This window comes from Ixodes scapularis, unplaced genomic scaffold (assembly GCF_016920785.2).
Source record: "Ixodes scapularis isolate PalLabHiFi unplaced genomic scaffold, ASM1692078v2 PGA_scaffold5__190_contigs__length_132052651, whole genome shotgun sequence".
Lineage (NCBI taxonomy): Eukaryota > Metazoa > Arthropoda > Arachnida > Ixodida > Ixodidae > Ixodes > Ixodes scapularis.
In genome coordinates, this window is record NW_024609880.1 from 127,622,913 (window position 1) to 127,637,581 (window position 14,669).

The 14,669-nt window shown below is 45.8% G+C and overlaps 1 protein-coding gene across 3 annotated transcripts in view; it reads left to right on the plus strand.

The window, feature by feature from the left end:
* LOC120846815 (peripheral plasma membrane protein CASK) overlaps positions 1–14,669 on the plus strand; it is a 463,921-nt gene that overhangs the window by 154,942 nt on the left and 294,310 nt on the right. For all 3 annotated transcript variants that reach the window (XM_042293965.1, XM_042293966.1, XM_042293967.1), the window contains exon 2: positions 14,072–14,184. In XM_042293965.1, the coding sequence (XP_042149899.1) occupies positions 14,072–14,184 (113 nt within the window). The remainder of the gene's footprint in view (positions 1–14,071; positions 14,185–14,669) is intronic.

Sequence of the window (14,669 nt, forward strand, 5' to 3'; positions counted from 1 at the left end):
CCCGGCCAAAAAGCCGCAAACAAAACCACGAAACTTCCAAGAGCCGCGCGGGGGGGGGGGGGGGGGGGGGAAGGGGAGAGGGGAGAGGGAGGGAAGACGAGGAGGGAGGGAGGGAGGGAGGGAGGGATGGAGGGGATTTTATTCAGGGCGATACACGAAACTCGAACTACTTTCATTCTATCTGAGACAAAAACAGTCGAAGTGTACGTAAGGTAGCAGTAGCACAAGACTACCAAACCGCAACCTGTCTTTCGATTTAAAACGCGTTCCATTTCTCTTTTTGGGGAATCGCCGTGTGACCGGGAGGGAGGCGAGGGAGTGGGGGAGGGCGGGGAGGGAGCCGCGAGCCGAACTTTAAGATGCGAAGAGCCGCATGCGGTTCGAGAGCCTCAGCATGGCCACCCCTGTCCTATAATCATCTGGGAGGAGAATAGCGACGTTCATGCAAATCCGGGAGGCACAAAATAGGATCCTGGTAAGACGGGAGCCCCCTCTTCCCCTCTTCTCTGGTGGTCATCGGAGCGCTCTTTGAATGACGTCACGAGCAAGCCATGTATGGAAAAAGTGGTATCCGGCAAAAGAAGGAAATCAGTCGCCGTTCCGGGATTTTTTCACCCATGTTCAGTTCAGAACCGCGCCCGAGTATTTACCCGAAGATAGAAGGCCCAAGGTTGGCCTCGTATTTTCTTTGATCTTTCTTCAGACTCTTACCAAGTACATACCGCGGCTGTCTTCTGTCTTTTGTCAAAAAAAGGAAATATATTTATTTCGTTGTACAACAGTCATTTGCTGGCTAACCACTGGAACCGAAACTAGAAGCAAAACACACACACACACACACACACACACACACACACACACAAACTAGCAATATACATATATACACACACTCTACACACGCACGCACACGCAAACAAACATACATGCAGACCGGAAGAGAGAGAGGTAGAGAGAGAAAGATGGGAAACAGAAAACGCTCTTGCAGCTCAGGTTCAATTCAGCGGCTGTCCTAGGTTCCGCCTGTTGGCTCTTTCTCGTGCGCGTAGCTACTGCTTGGACTGTGAGAGCGAACTTGCCGACGTTGCCACGTACACCACGCGAGGGGTGCTTTCGTTTGTGAAAGCGAAAGCACCGAAGAAAGCCAGTGTCACCATGCGAGCTGTCTAAACATATCTGGGCAAAATAAAAGCGCCGAGACGCAACGGACAAGTATAACAGACGTCTATTTTCTGTTTCGTATCAGGTCCTATGCCATATCCATTTCACCGTAACTTGGCAAACGGCGAGAGCCGGGGCTCTGTGTCGCAAGTGTCTCAATCGTTTCCCTCAGTCTCGGGGGTTAGTTTATCGGTCTCTTATCAGCTCGCCTGCCTCGTTACTCTTTCTTCTAGTAATAGTTTATCTGCCGCTTTTTGTTTGCTGACCAGGCACATGGCCGACAATTAACTTCCCGCGAGGGAGCCTTTTTTCCTTTGTGAACCGCACTCCTTAATTCTTGTTTCTTTCCCTTATTGGTATTGGAACACGTATGCTCCCTGTAGTTTGGGGAATCACACCGCCGCGTTCCGTTTTCTTCAACATAATGAACCACCAAACATAACCCAGATTTTTTGCCAACACCTAAAATAAGCACCGTAAATCGACGAAAAAAAAATACCCCCATCCCCCCTGCGCAAAGAAAACAAACATCGGAATTGACATAATATTACCCATGACGGTTTACTAGGGCAGGCAAATTTGCACACATTTAACCGGGTCGTTTGACCTTGACCTGATTAGCTTGGTATGCATTCTTTTCGGACGAGTGTTGCGTGTAGTGACCCTATCCAGCGTATGCAGCGTAACGCAATTAGAATACGAGTCGTTGTTTCCTTTCCACGTTTTTAATTGTTTACATATTACTCCGTCCCTTTTTTTTTTGGTATTTTCTTGCCTCATTTGGAGCCGTTTCCGGTGCTAATTGCGTCTCGATGGTCGTGATTCAATTTGCTGCCTGTTGGCGTCGAGCGAGAAACCGGGAAAAGGGGTGGCTTCGCCCTTTTTTTGTTTTTGTTGTGTTTCCCTCTGCTCTCTGATGGATGGTTGTTGGGAGAGGAGGCGAAAGAGACGCGAAGCGAGAGCATGGGGAAGCGCGAAAAGAACCAAAAGAGGACAGCGCCGGAAGACAAGAAAGTTGGCACAAATGGATGGCTCCCGAAAAGAAACCGGAGAAATGATGGCACACAAAATTATTTTTGCTGCGATTTGGTTCCTTTCTTTTCCTTCGCTACTCGCCTTCTGCCTTCCACCCCCCCCCCCCCCCCCTCCCGCCTTTTTTTTTCCGACCGGAAGTTCCCCGTAATGAACCGGAATTCTTAACTGTTTTTTACTGCGGACTTTTTTCTTCTTTTTTTTTTTGTGTGTGTGTGTGCTCAGTTTTGCTACACTGCTCCTCACTTCGCCGTCGCACTGCGTTTTTTTTTTTTTCACGTATTGATTTTGTTTTTAGGGACGTTACGGAGTTGCTTTTGTCCCCAATTTGGAGGAATAATGCCCATTCTCGCGCCCGCCTCCGTTCCTCGGCATGTTTGATATTTTGCCCGTCCGACATCTCTGGGTCGTCTGTTCTTTGCGTCGGCCGGAGTCGATTTGCGCGTCTGTTTATCGTTTGCCTGCTTGTGAGCACACGTTTCTGTGTGTGTCTGTGCTTGTGCGCGCTGCCTGTCTTTGCTTATGGGTGCGTTTGCTCGTTTATAAGTGAGCCCACGTTTGAACGTGCTCTTGCAGACGTAGGTTACGTATTTATTTCCGTATTGGTCTTTGAGCGATACCATTCGCAGTTTGTTTCGTAACGGGAGTAAATGACATATCTAGTGACTGCTATCAGCGGAAACTTGCCGGACTTAGTGGATCAGGGAAACGGAAGAGCAGGGCATTGTGGCGCCATCTGTGAGTGTGACTTTATTGCTTGTGCTTGCAGAACGTTCTCGACGTCGTGCGACCCACCGTGCGTTGCGAGGTTCCTGCATTGAGCGGACGAAGTCGCTACGGATCCGCCCGATTTCCCAGTATTGAACTGGTAGTTTTATCTCAAAGTTCTGAAAGTTCAAAACGATAGTTTTTTTTTTTTTTTTTTTCAGCTTACTAAGCGGTTTTTGTCATGGTCGGCAGATGTGTATGTTTGGCGTTTTTAAGGCGAATGCCTTATATGCCCCATCACTAGAAAAGGCGTCGGCGTTGTGCCCGAAAGATGGTGATAATTTGTTCAAAACCTGTCTATATATATACTTTTTTTTTTTTTTTATCATCCTCAGGATATTGAAAATATTGGCAGACTTTGCCGCGAAACGAGAAGTCACGACCATGAGGCGGGACATTTTATCATTCCGCCATCCAGAGACGCGGGTGTTGGACTGTTGCTCGGTCCCTATACTAAACCGCATCGCGAGGAATTAATCGTATTAATGACACCCGGAGGCTTCGTCTTGATTGGATTAGCGGACATAAATTATTCCCCTTTGTATCGGCCGCGCGAACTGTCGCGTTTCTGCCAACCGTGCGCCGGTTTCGAGAAAAAAAAAAAAAAAGAGAGAGAGAGAGAGAGAGCAGGGGAAAACGCCGACGTAATCTAATTGGGCTTCTGTTTGGCGAATCCGTATTTGTTTTAGAGTCCTAACTGGCGCTCGCACTTCAAGCAAATGGGTCCCGATGACTTCGTTTCCTCTCTTTTGTGTTTCGTGTTTGGGCTTCGCTTCGCTTTCTTCGAGGTTATTTTAAACGGCACCGAGAGGGAGAGCGCTACTTTGTGACGCCTTTTGTCCGCAACGCTTCAAAACGTTAAATTTTGACGGTGCAGCTGGTTCGATGGCGGTCAATTAAAATAGGCGGCTTATTTTCCTAACATATCTCGTTTCACTCGCGCGCGAGTTTTTATATATTCGTGTATGTATTAAATGAATCCTTGGGGATACCGTTATGAGCCATGGCAGGCGTGAGGGTCCGAGTGCAAAGCGGTAATTGGCGAATGAATGAACTAAATTGAACTGTGGTCAGTGACGGGGTGGGAACGGCAGGGTGCTTCTTTCGGATGCCCCCTGCACGCGCTCGTTGCCTTCGGTGCACGCGCGGCCGCCATGCGTTGGCTGCGCGTGCACGCTAGCTGCCTTTTTCTCTGCTCAATCTTCGAACGCGTTTGACCGCGGAACGATGAAACCCTAGGGTGGCGTTCTTTTTTTTTTTTTTTTGCTGTTTTTTTGTATTTTCTTTGTGATGGCGTTGAACATCAGCGACGGAACGCTGCTACACGCGTGACAGCTTGTGTCGCGCAAGTTTTTAATACTCGTTACCGATAGACACGTCGCCTGTCGGATCATCGCCCGGGCAACGTGGGAGTAACACCTTTTGGCGGGGCTAGTTGGGTCGTGTTAGAGAAATAAATAAACTGCGCGAAGGATAAGAATAGCGCTCCGTGTGTCGTACTTGTTTCTGGCTCTGTGTTCGTTCTTTGCGAAGTTTATTTGTTCGAATCGTACGAGGCCTATCGCTAAGAATTGCGGGACACAAGCGTCTTCCGAGCTGTCGGGGCATTTTGAAAGAGGCGTGGGGAGGCTGTTATCTCGCTTTGTGGCCGCCCTATCGGCGGTTGGACTTCCTTCCGGGAACACGGAGCCTCGGAGCGCTCCTTTTATCCGTGCGGTGACGCGAAACTTTGCCGCGGGGATTAAAGTGCTTTTCCGTGTCTGCCAGGTCGGCTTTTTGCCGCGTCCGGAGATTTAGGAGCGGGCTTTAAACTAAAGTCAGGTAGACCGAGCCAACGAAGCGATGGGAAACAAAAATAAAAGTGAAAAATGAAACGCAGGCTAAAGCCACGCAATCCTCGTTATAGAGGCCCTCTTCTTTTCTTTTTTTCAGCCGTTTTATCGTATTTTTATAGATATTCGTTCGATCTCTCGTGTTCGTTGACTTGATTTTTATTTATTTTGTAACCGTTTTATTAATTGTTGATAGTTGTCATATGGTATCTTGCGTTCTTTGGTCTAGGTGCTTCCTGGGAAGTGTTTTTTAATCGCTTTGCTCGAGTGAACAATGTCAGGGCGATTTTTTACAATGTTCGTCGCGAGCTGCCTTGGATAGAACTCTCGCCTCCAAAGTTCAAAAATAAAAGTTTGTGAAAAACGATTTCGGGTACTTTTCTGTTTCCCCTTAGTGACGCGCACTTTCGCAATGGCGTTTTTGAAATCTAACGAAATAAAGGAAAGAAAACATTTATGGTCAGTTTTAACGGTGTAAAAGGGAATTCATCTTCGTTCATTGAGCGTTTTTTGTGGGCAACGTTTGTTCTTGCTTGGAGCGCTAACTTCTTTTTTTTTTTTTTGACCGGGATCGATCGAGAACCCGGTCCCTCGGCACGCAGAAATAAACTACGCATCACGGAAGATTGAAATTTTGTGAACATGCAACACTAGCTTTGGTGCTAAAAGACGAAAGTTTGAGTACATGACGTGACATAAATCAAACGATACAAATGAAAAACAAAACTTTCGTATGAGCCGACTTCGATTCACCGAAGCCGAATATTCATGAAACCGAAATGTCAGCTTGTGCGTTCCTATAACATTATTTCAGTAAGGAAAAAAAAAAAGCGTGACACAAAGTAAAACGATACTGTTTACTCCTTGCTAACAAGCTTTTTTATTTTTTTATTTTTTTGTCAAATTTGAAGTAAGTGTTACAGGTGCCCACAGTCTCAAATTTGGGGTTGTCGAACACTAGGCTTTCGGAAACGTCGGTACATAGAGACATTTTGTGTTTATTTATTTTTATTCAGGTAGCGCCTTGCGTTCGAACTTTTACATAGTATCACCACCGCTATCGGCATATTCTCACTGAGGTACAGCTTTCTGCGATGCGTAGTTTATTTATGCGAATCGAAAAGCCGGGTTTCATGTTTTCAATCGAACGCAGTAGTAATAGCGCAGTCCCTTTCCTTATGTAGTGATCGCAGTACAATAAGTTATGTCGCTGTTACTGTTTCAGGAGTAACTCTCGCTATGTTAATTCTTAAAAGTGGTGTGCAGTGTTGTTGAGGGTACAGGCACGCGCAATGTTAGCACTATATCGTGCATGGTATGCTCGCGAACTGGCGCTAGGAAAGCTCATTTTAATTCCACGCGTTCTTTGCACTTATTCCTACTAGAATGCTCTGCGGAACTGTCGACCTGGAGTAGAGAGGAGAAGCGTCTTGTTAGAACATTGCAGGGATTAACGTTGTTTAGCGGACATCGTTAAACCAGCTATTAGCGATTTCACCCGAGGCGTGGCTTCCCCGCAAGAACACTCACTCTGCGGTGGTGCACGCTTCTCAGGGGAAGGGGGGGGGGGGGGGGGGTATTTTTCGAAACTCCGGAGTTGCAGCGCGTTTACAAGTAAAACTAGTTGGTAAGGAACGTTTGCTCTGACGATCTACCAGAAAAAGTTTATTCGCCACATTGATATGCAGTGTTAAACGTCGATATGTTGTTCCTAAATGTTATTTTGGTTATTCGTGTGTTCAATGTTTTAAAGAACATGTGCAAGAGAAAAAATGTTTGCTTTTAGGGACGAAGCTCCTTAGGGGCTAGTCATGTCCGTATGTCCGTCCGATGTCCGGCGTCGGGTGCTCGTGCTCACGAACACGTTAACACGTGCTCCCGCGAAAAAACAACAACCGCATCTCCACGTGCTGAAGGATGTTGATTGGGGCGAAGCTCTGGTGGTGCCTGTCTGCGCAGACGGTGAGCCGCAGCATGCCGAGCCTTTCGTTCGTTTTCATCCATGTCAGAAAGAGAATCTGTGGTATGGAACGTGGTTATATACGCGTTTGAGCATTTGAGCGCAGCGTGGCATGGATGAAAACGAACGAAAGGCTCCGCATGCTGCGGCTCAGCGTCTACGCAGACAAGCGCCCACCAGAGCTTCGCCCCAATCAACATCATTCACCACGTGGAGATGCGGTTTTTTTTTTCTTTTTCATACAGCCTAGATACAAAAAATAATGTCATAAAATGAATTTTAAAAAAAGAAATAAAATTATATTTACGGCGCGAGACAATTTTTTTTTTTTTTTTTTTTTTTTAGGCGAGGTGTAACGGCCATTTATTCTACTTTTCCCTCTCGCGCCTGTGCACTCCCAGTGGAGGAGAGGTAAGCCGCTCGGATTGGCTTGGCTGCTCGGCTGAAAAACGTACGCAAGCTTGGTGCGACTTCCGCTCAACTTCGGCGCGCGCTGTGTTCTTGGATTTCTGTGCTGCTGGTGGGGGCAGCAGAGGTAGTCTGTTCGTCTTTCGCGATGAATCCGGAGTTGAAGCGTAGACCTCTCGACAGCATCACGCAGCTAGGACCTTGCCCCCACGAGAACACGCCGCGAAAACCACCGAACCTCCCCGCGGAAGGTTGCTCTGCCGGCGATATGGCTACTCACAGCAATGCCATCGGGTCGCATCTCCCGCTCGAGTCGGGCGAGCTGGTGGTAGCTAATCATGTCGTATTACACCTGAGACTGCGGTGGAAGAAATCGGAAGAACTTTCAGTAGAAGGAACAGACACAGAGAACGTCTCAATGAGAACGTCTCATTAATAAGTAACTTTTAGAGCCCATAGTAAGCTGTCGAAAGACCGCAAGTGGCCAGTCACATGACTGCTAGTTGCCATTTTTCCCACGGGGACCCGCGGATGCCAAATACAAATTCGTTTCGCGCCGTAAATATGGCTCTAATTTTTTTTTCGTTGTAAATTGATTTTACTTTTTTTTTCTCCGTTTAATCTGTTAAAATACTTTTTCTTTGCATATGTTTTTAAAAAAACTGAACGCGAATTTCTGGTATACCGGGTTTTTCGGCGAATACCTTTAAACATTCCTAAAAAAATGATAGTGAAGAACGAAATTATTTTCAGGAACAAACTTAACCACAGCGCACGTGATGGTTTGAAAATACAAAACAAAAGCATACTAGGTAGCTAAGTAACGAACTAAAACGCGAAACGCAGCGCACGAGGAGCACTTTCCTTCTCTCATTATGCGCTGCGTTTTTTTATTTTTTTTTATTTTGTGAATGTATAGCTTTTTTTACCCGAGGTTTGTTTGACCCAGCTACCCAAATCCAATTTGATCTATTTAAATTCTGTCTGTTTTTGGCATGTAAGATACCTGATTAAAATTCCATTAACCTCGAACGGATTTTTTTTTTTTTTTTTAAAGGCGAATAGGCATTGATGTTTCGGACCCCTTTGTGCAGTAGAACAATGCCCAGAACAATTCCTACTCTTCCGCAACATGATTGTTTTTTCTGTAGAGTGTCTTTTTGGGAATATGTTGAATTGTTAACGTCTGAGCTACTTAATTACACAAAGACCACGTTTTTTTTTTTCTTCTTTTTTCAACTACAAACGAAGTGACGGAACATTGGCCCAGTTGAGTGCCTTTTCTCCAGGGTTTCGGAATATTCGTACTCGTTCGCTTTGGTGAAATGTAATGCGTTCTAGCGTAATCGGGAAGGACGCTTCGTACGCTTTGCCACATGGTTACCCTTGGTGCGGCGGTGCTCGCTTTCCAGAACACTTGCTCTCGTGATCTTCAGTATCCCGCTATGCTGTGGCAGTTTGTGACCGTAATTGATGTTTAGGCTGTCTATCGAGTTGCTTGGTACATAATGAAAATAAAGGCCCGACTTCAGTGGCGAAAAGTTCTCCCAAAGTTTTCACCTCGTTTTTTTGTTGTTTTTTTTTCTCTTAATAGGGACCTTCGATATACAGTGCAAAACGCAATTTTGCTACTCAGTCTCAGTAAACCCCTTTAGCAATCGTTTCTGTCTGTCAATTCGCTTTAAGCTGCGTTTCTACTCTAGCGTAACGTCGACGGGCGCAACGTAACGCGGCGTAGCGCAGCGTACACAGGTACTGATTGGTCGCAGGTGTCGAGTTCCTGCTCGCCGCCCATTGAAACACGCGCGTCCTGCGCAACGTCGGACACCGAACCTTTACGCTTAAGCCCAGTGAAACGATTGTAGAAGGCAGCTTTTGATCTAAAGGTTCCCTAAAGCGAATACGTTTTGTAGAGTGCAGCTCTTAGGCGCTCGCTCCCGTCTTTCGCGGCGTCGCCGTCGGCGTAACCGCGCGCGTTGCATTATGGGACGTCGCAGTCCTGTAATCAATTCAATTCCCCGCTAAATTTAGCGGGGAAAATGATGTCGCATGACTTCGTGTCACGTCACCTATGAACAAATTCAGTTTACCTGCTAAATTCAGCGGTAAAACAGACGTCACATGACCTCAACACCAATTCAGTTTTGCCGCTAAATTTAGCGGGGAATTTAATTGGAGTGGAGGTCACGTGACGTTAATTTTCCCGCTAAATCTAGAGGAGAAACTGTCCTCTAGGTTCTCCATTTAGCCGCGAGGCGCAAGACTAAATGGACAACTACGACATTATTACCTCGAATTCATAATCAATTAAAGCCCGCTGACAAAACGCAAGCCCGTACCCGATTTAGTAGTTTCGCTGCCTCCCTGTTTTTCTTTGTTGATTGGCTTTTAAATCGAAATTTCCTTTTTGGCTATATTAGACCCTATTTATTTATTTTTAATCGGTTTAAACCGGCCGGGTGGTGTAGGTAGAGAGAGAAATTTTATATTTATTCATTTTACCTCTTACTTGGAAAATTAAAATGTTGCGTTAAGTCGGTCAGCGTTTTTAACCATGAATTCTCCCGTTTTTGCATTCAAAATCGAGGCCTCGAAATAAAATTTGGTTTCGAAGTAGCTCCTAACTCGAAAGGAGTCTTGCAAAGTAAATATTACAAAACCCATAATTTGCTTGTTTTTCGTTTTGTTTTTACATACTTGTTTTTCCAAGTATTTAAACAAAATTCATGTTTGTTAGCTCAGTGTATTAGGAGCGGTTAAGAGAAACACGCTTTCATTTAGGGGTCGACGTATTTAAATAGAAACATGTTAGGAAGTCGCCCTTAACTCCCAAATGCATCTAACAACGTAATATTTTGCTCTAAAAAGCTATGTTTTTGTAGGAGTTTATTCTTCCTTTAAGACAATGATGAAATCTGCCTGAAGCTCTCAAATTTTGAGCAGCGTCCCTGGAGAGCACAATCTGATATTTAACCCTCGTGCGTCGGAGTGCGTCCTTTCAAGCGCTCTGTTAGTGACAAACGTTCAGAGACGTCAGTTTACGGCCGTGGATCGTGCGTGATGGGACGTCAGCATTAAATGGCCGCGTCTCGCAGACGCTGGATGAGGCGCCTCTTTTGTGGTTGCGTCTCGTGGGCGCTATACAGCTCGAGAGAAACGGGCATATTGGATCGAATTGTCGTTGGATGCTTTCCTCCTTGCGTGACGGACCCTGCGAGCGACCTCGGCCGTGCAGCGTTTGACAGGCCGTGCAAGGACAGCGTGTACCCCGCTCGTTTTCGGTGAGGCGAGCTCGGGCGATACAGGCCCTAGCCAACTTCGCCCTTGCTGAGACCCGCTCCGCGTGTTGTCTTTACTAATCCGGAATCGCGTCCGGCACTCCACGTCCCCTCGTCCTGTCCGCCAAGCTCTTGTTTGTCGAGCTGAGACGTTCGCGCACCATTTGGATTCTGCGCTCTTTATTTTGTTTTCTTTCTTCTTATTATTTTTTTTTTTTTTTTCAGCGAGAGCTTTGGTATATGTCTGTGTCCGTGCGCTGTGTTGACTGCCCGTCTTTGCTCCCGGCTCCCGACACGCTGAGCTTTATTGAAGGACGCAGTGTCTCCAATATCGGCTTGCGGTCAACGATATTTGTCGCGTATATTTTCTTGGGGAGGACTGGGAATGGGGCAAAAGGGGGGGGGGGGGGGGGGGGGCAGGCGACGACAACGAGGGCATGAATTTCGACGTATAGTCTTGTATGCCTGGAACCCATCTCCGTGCATCGGAAGCGGTGCCAAAATGGCAACACATGATGTTACAGAAGCCGGAGTGTCATGCTGTTGGATGTCGCGACCCTGGCGTAGGAATGCTGTCGAAAAGATGCCGAGAGGCTACAGCGCCTTTTTGTGGTCGCATTTCACGGACGTTTTTGTAGACTACAGCGTATATTTTGCTCGCGCCTCGCGGACGCTAAGGGAAACTACAGCGTTCTTCTGGTGGTTGCGTCTCGCGGGCGCTAACGGCGGCTACGAGGCCTTTTTGTGTTCGCGTTTTGCGGACGGTACACCCTCCCCTGGCCGAGATAAACTGGCTCGTTGTCCCATTGATTGGTCTTTGCTTACATCTGAAACATCGTGGAGACGTTACGTGCGTTTATTATTCAATATATGGCGGATTAGTTAAGTGCAGCGCGGGGCTCGGTTTGCGTGGACGCAAGGTTGGTACTGGCTTAGATATTATTTCTTTAAGTCACGGTCATTCACCAGTGCTGGCAACTGCAAAGATGTGTGCTTACGACGAGGTAATTTCTGTTGCCCTAAACACCTTTCCAAAAAATGCTCCTCGGCCGCCGCCATGTTGCTGATGCTGATGCGACTCTCGTGCCCTCTATCAGCTAGAAATTTTCTGCCGCTCTCTGGGACTGTGAAGACCAGCTCAGCGCGGTTCTCTACCTACGTTTTTGCGGTTTTGCATTCGACGTTTTCTCGCACCTCTTGAAAGTTTCCACTTAATTTTTTTTATGCGTGCTGCGTACCCTTTTTGCGTTATCTTCCAGTGTGAGAAATAAGGCTGGTATGTGCCTGCCATTCAAGCTTTTCTGCTCGACATTCACGGAAAACGATGGTGGTGAAGGACGTCGAACGACCCTCGACGCGATTTTGCGAACATTGTTCTCTCCCCTCCCAGAGATAATCCGCGTAGAATCCTCAGTCATCTCCAAAAATAGTTGTCCGGGTTGGGGTGCAGTTGTGAGAAAAGGAAGCTCTCCCCAAAACGTGCCTTAAAACGAAATCATCTCAGACTCCGTCCGATCGTCAAGATGTGACTATCGTCGACTGTGACTGTGTTATTTGAGATCTTTCTCAAATAAATTCTTTTCGGATAACGTTGCATTGTGTGGTACGTACGATATATTGTTCGAATGTTAACACTTCCTCAATTGTATGTCCGTGTCCTGTCCATCGGTAAACACGTTATTTGTGAGCGTGAAAAATACATCCCTTTCGGCCCTCTTCTGTTGTAATTTATTTTGACAGCAAAGCGCTTTGTCGTTTCACATACGGCGAATCCCGCGGCGCCAACAGAACTTGTCGCATTCGTGCTGTCACACGCGTACCCAACAAAAATAGTTTACAGTTTTTTTTTTTTGTTTTTATTTTGCTTTTTTTTTTTTTTGGTTGTTGCACAATGCTTTTCAATATCCTCGGGGAAATGCATGTACCATGAAACACAAAATATAGCGGGAAAAGACGAGAATTTAGCCGCCAACAGTGTTTGAAACTGCGCCTACGCAGGCTGCGCCTATTGAAATTACAGTCCACTCGGTTAGGGTTAGGAGGGACGCCGGTGAGAGTCTAGCCTCAAACTCAGTGACTGGGCTCGAAAGCGGTTTGTTGCCCCTGGGGTCGAGTGTTTTTTGGAAAGGTGTATACTTTTAACCAGTGTTGTAGGTGTTACCGAAAAAATGTTACGAAATATGTTACGCATTACTTGCAAGTAAAAGTACCACGTTGCCGTCCTACGTTACTTCAAAATAAAAGAAATGCGTTACCGTTACCGATAAAAAGTGACGCACGTTATTTTCGTGTTACTTTTCTTAAATTATGAATTAAAACGGTTTACTGTTTTGATGTTACAGGCATGCATACGCGCCATTTTTTAAGAAATATTATGTTCATGCAGACACTGAATGTAGCTAATTTATCTTTCTTTGGGTTTCACTTAAATACTTACAAAAAAGGCAAAGAAAAACGCAAAAACTAAAAATTTCACATAATTTGGTAACTAAAAACATGAAAAAAAATGGTCTAAATTTTAGGTTTTGAGAAGAAAAAGTAATGTGCAACTCAACTCGGTTACCCGTGACTGGAAATATGAAACGCAAATGCGTTACCCGTTACTGTTTTGAAAAATAAACGATTAGTATATTACACGTTACCAAAAAAAAGTAATGCGTTACCAGTAACGCCATTGCTTGTAACACATTACCGCCAATGCTGCTTTCAACATTCTTCAGCGTGTCCCTTGCCCCCCCCCCCTCGCTCCCTGCCTCCCTTCCTCCTGAAAAGAAAATGTAGATTAAAAAAATAAAAGACGTTAACAATTTTCTTTAATGCCGAATTAGAGCGCAGCTTTAGAGGAAAAGGAGGGGAGGGTATGCCCCTCCTAGTTAGGCACTCCTCTCCCATATCCTCTCCCGGCGAATCGGTGAAGGCACAAGTTCTGGCACCGCGTTTCTTCGCCGTCTGCCGCGGATGCTCTCCGCTCTCCCAATGCGCATTGTCCTAACCAACGCGCATGCTTGCAACTCAGAAAGCGCACCGGAAACAGCGGAAACGTCACGAAATGCGCAATTTCAGGGAAGCGCACGACTTACGCGCGCACGAAATTGCGTTGGTTTGGATCACTCTAAAATAAACGACACTTTGGCAAATGCTCAGCCTTCGCCCAAATGTAGTGCTAACAATTCGAACCAGATGGCAAAGTGTCAGAACTGGCCGTGTTCTTGTTCAGTGGTTAGAAGTGATTTTCTGAAACTTTCAGTAGGAAAATGGGTCCAACTCTCGATAGTTTGCGCCATTCAGCCCCATGTATTCGTGGGTGTTGTTTGGCACCATGTTCCCCAGTGAAAAATTAAGAAAATTATATATAACCTTTGATTTTTAATAAGATCACGGTTTATTGTGAAACTTTGGCATTTTGTTTTGAGCGCTAGCGCTACTTTTTGGAGAGAAATGAGTGTTCGGCAATGTGCCAATTATTTTTGCAGCAAAAAAAAAGAATCATAACTTTTGGGGGCACTTTGTAGATACAAAATATTCAAATTATTTCTTATTTTTACGGATTTTGTGTTGCAAAACATTCGAATTGAAACATGGCCGGCGACGTTTTTACACGTTGTACTAACGAGTGTTTTTCCGGCTGCTCCCAGGGGTCCGTTCAGCGTGGTGCGGCGATGCGTGCACAAGACCACGGGCCAGCAGTTTGCTGTCAAGGTAGTCGACGTCGCCAAGTTCACCTCGTGTCCTGGACTCGGCACAGAAGGTGAGGAAACTCTCGACTTGTGATCCTTCTTTTAACTGCCTCTAAAACACTGCGCATTGCACTTTACTGTAAGTTCTGTGGGTTTTTTTACATATAATGTGTTTAGGGTAGGATTCCATAAAAAGAAAGTATCCCAATAAACTGTAACACAACACCCTTAAGAAATTTGAAGCGTCTGCTTTTCCGCCAAACGCTTGAGAGAGCCAAACGTTGCAATCTACGAAAGGAACCAGGGTGAAAATGTGTTTATACTGTGTCGTTTTCTACCTTCATTTTTTTTGCACTTTTGTGATTACATAAACACTCTTAACGCGAATAGATGCGTCCGGGTACATAATGAACATCAGACTTGCGTACAGACAATACATTAGAAGAGAAGCAGCAGGCCTTCTCTTCTAGGTAGTGTGTTTTGCATACCGAGTGTTCACTCGGGCAAAGTGCAATTTGTGTGGCGGTGTGTGTGTGTGTGTTTTTTTTAAGCCTGG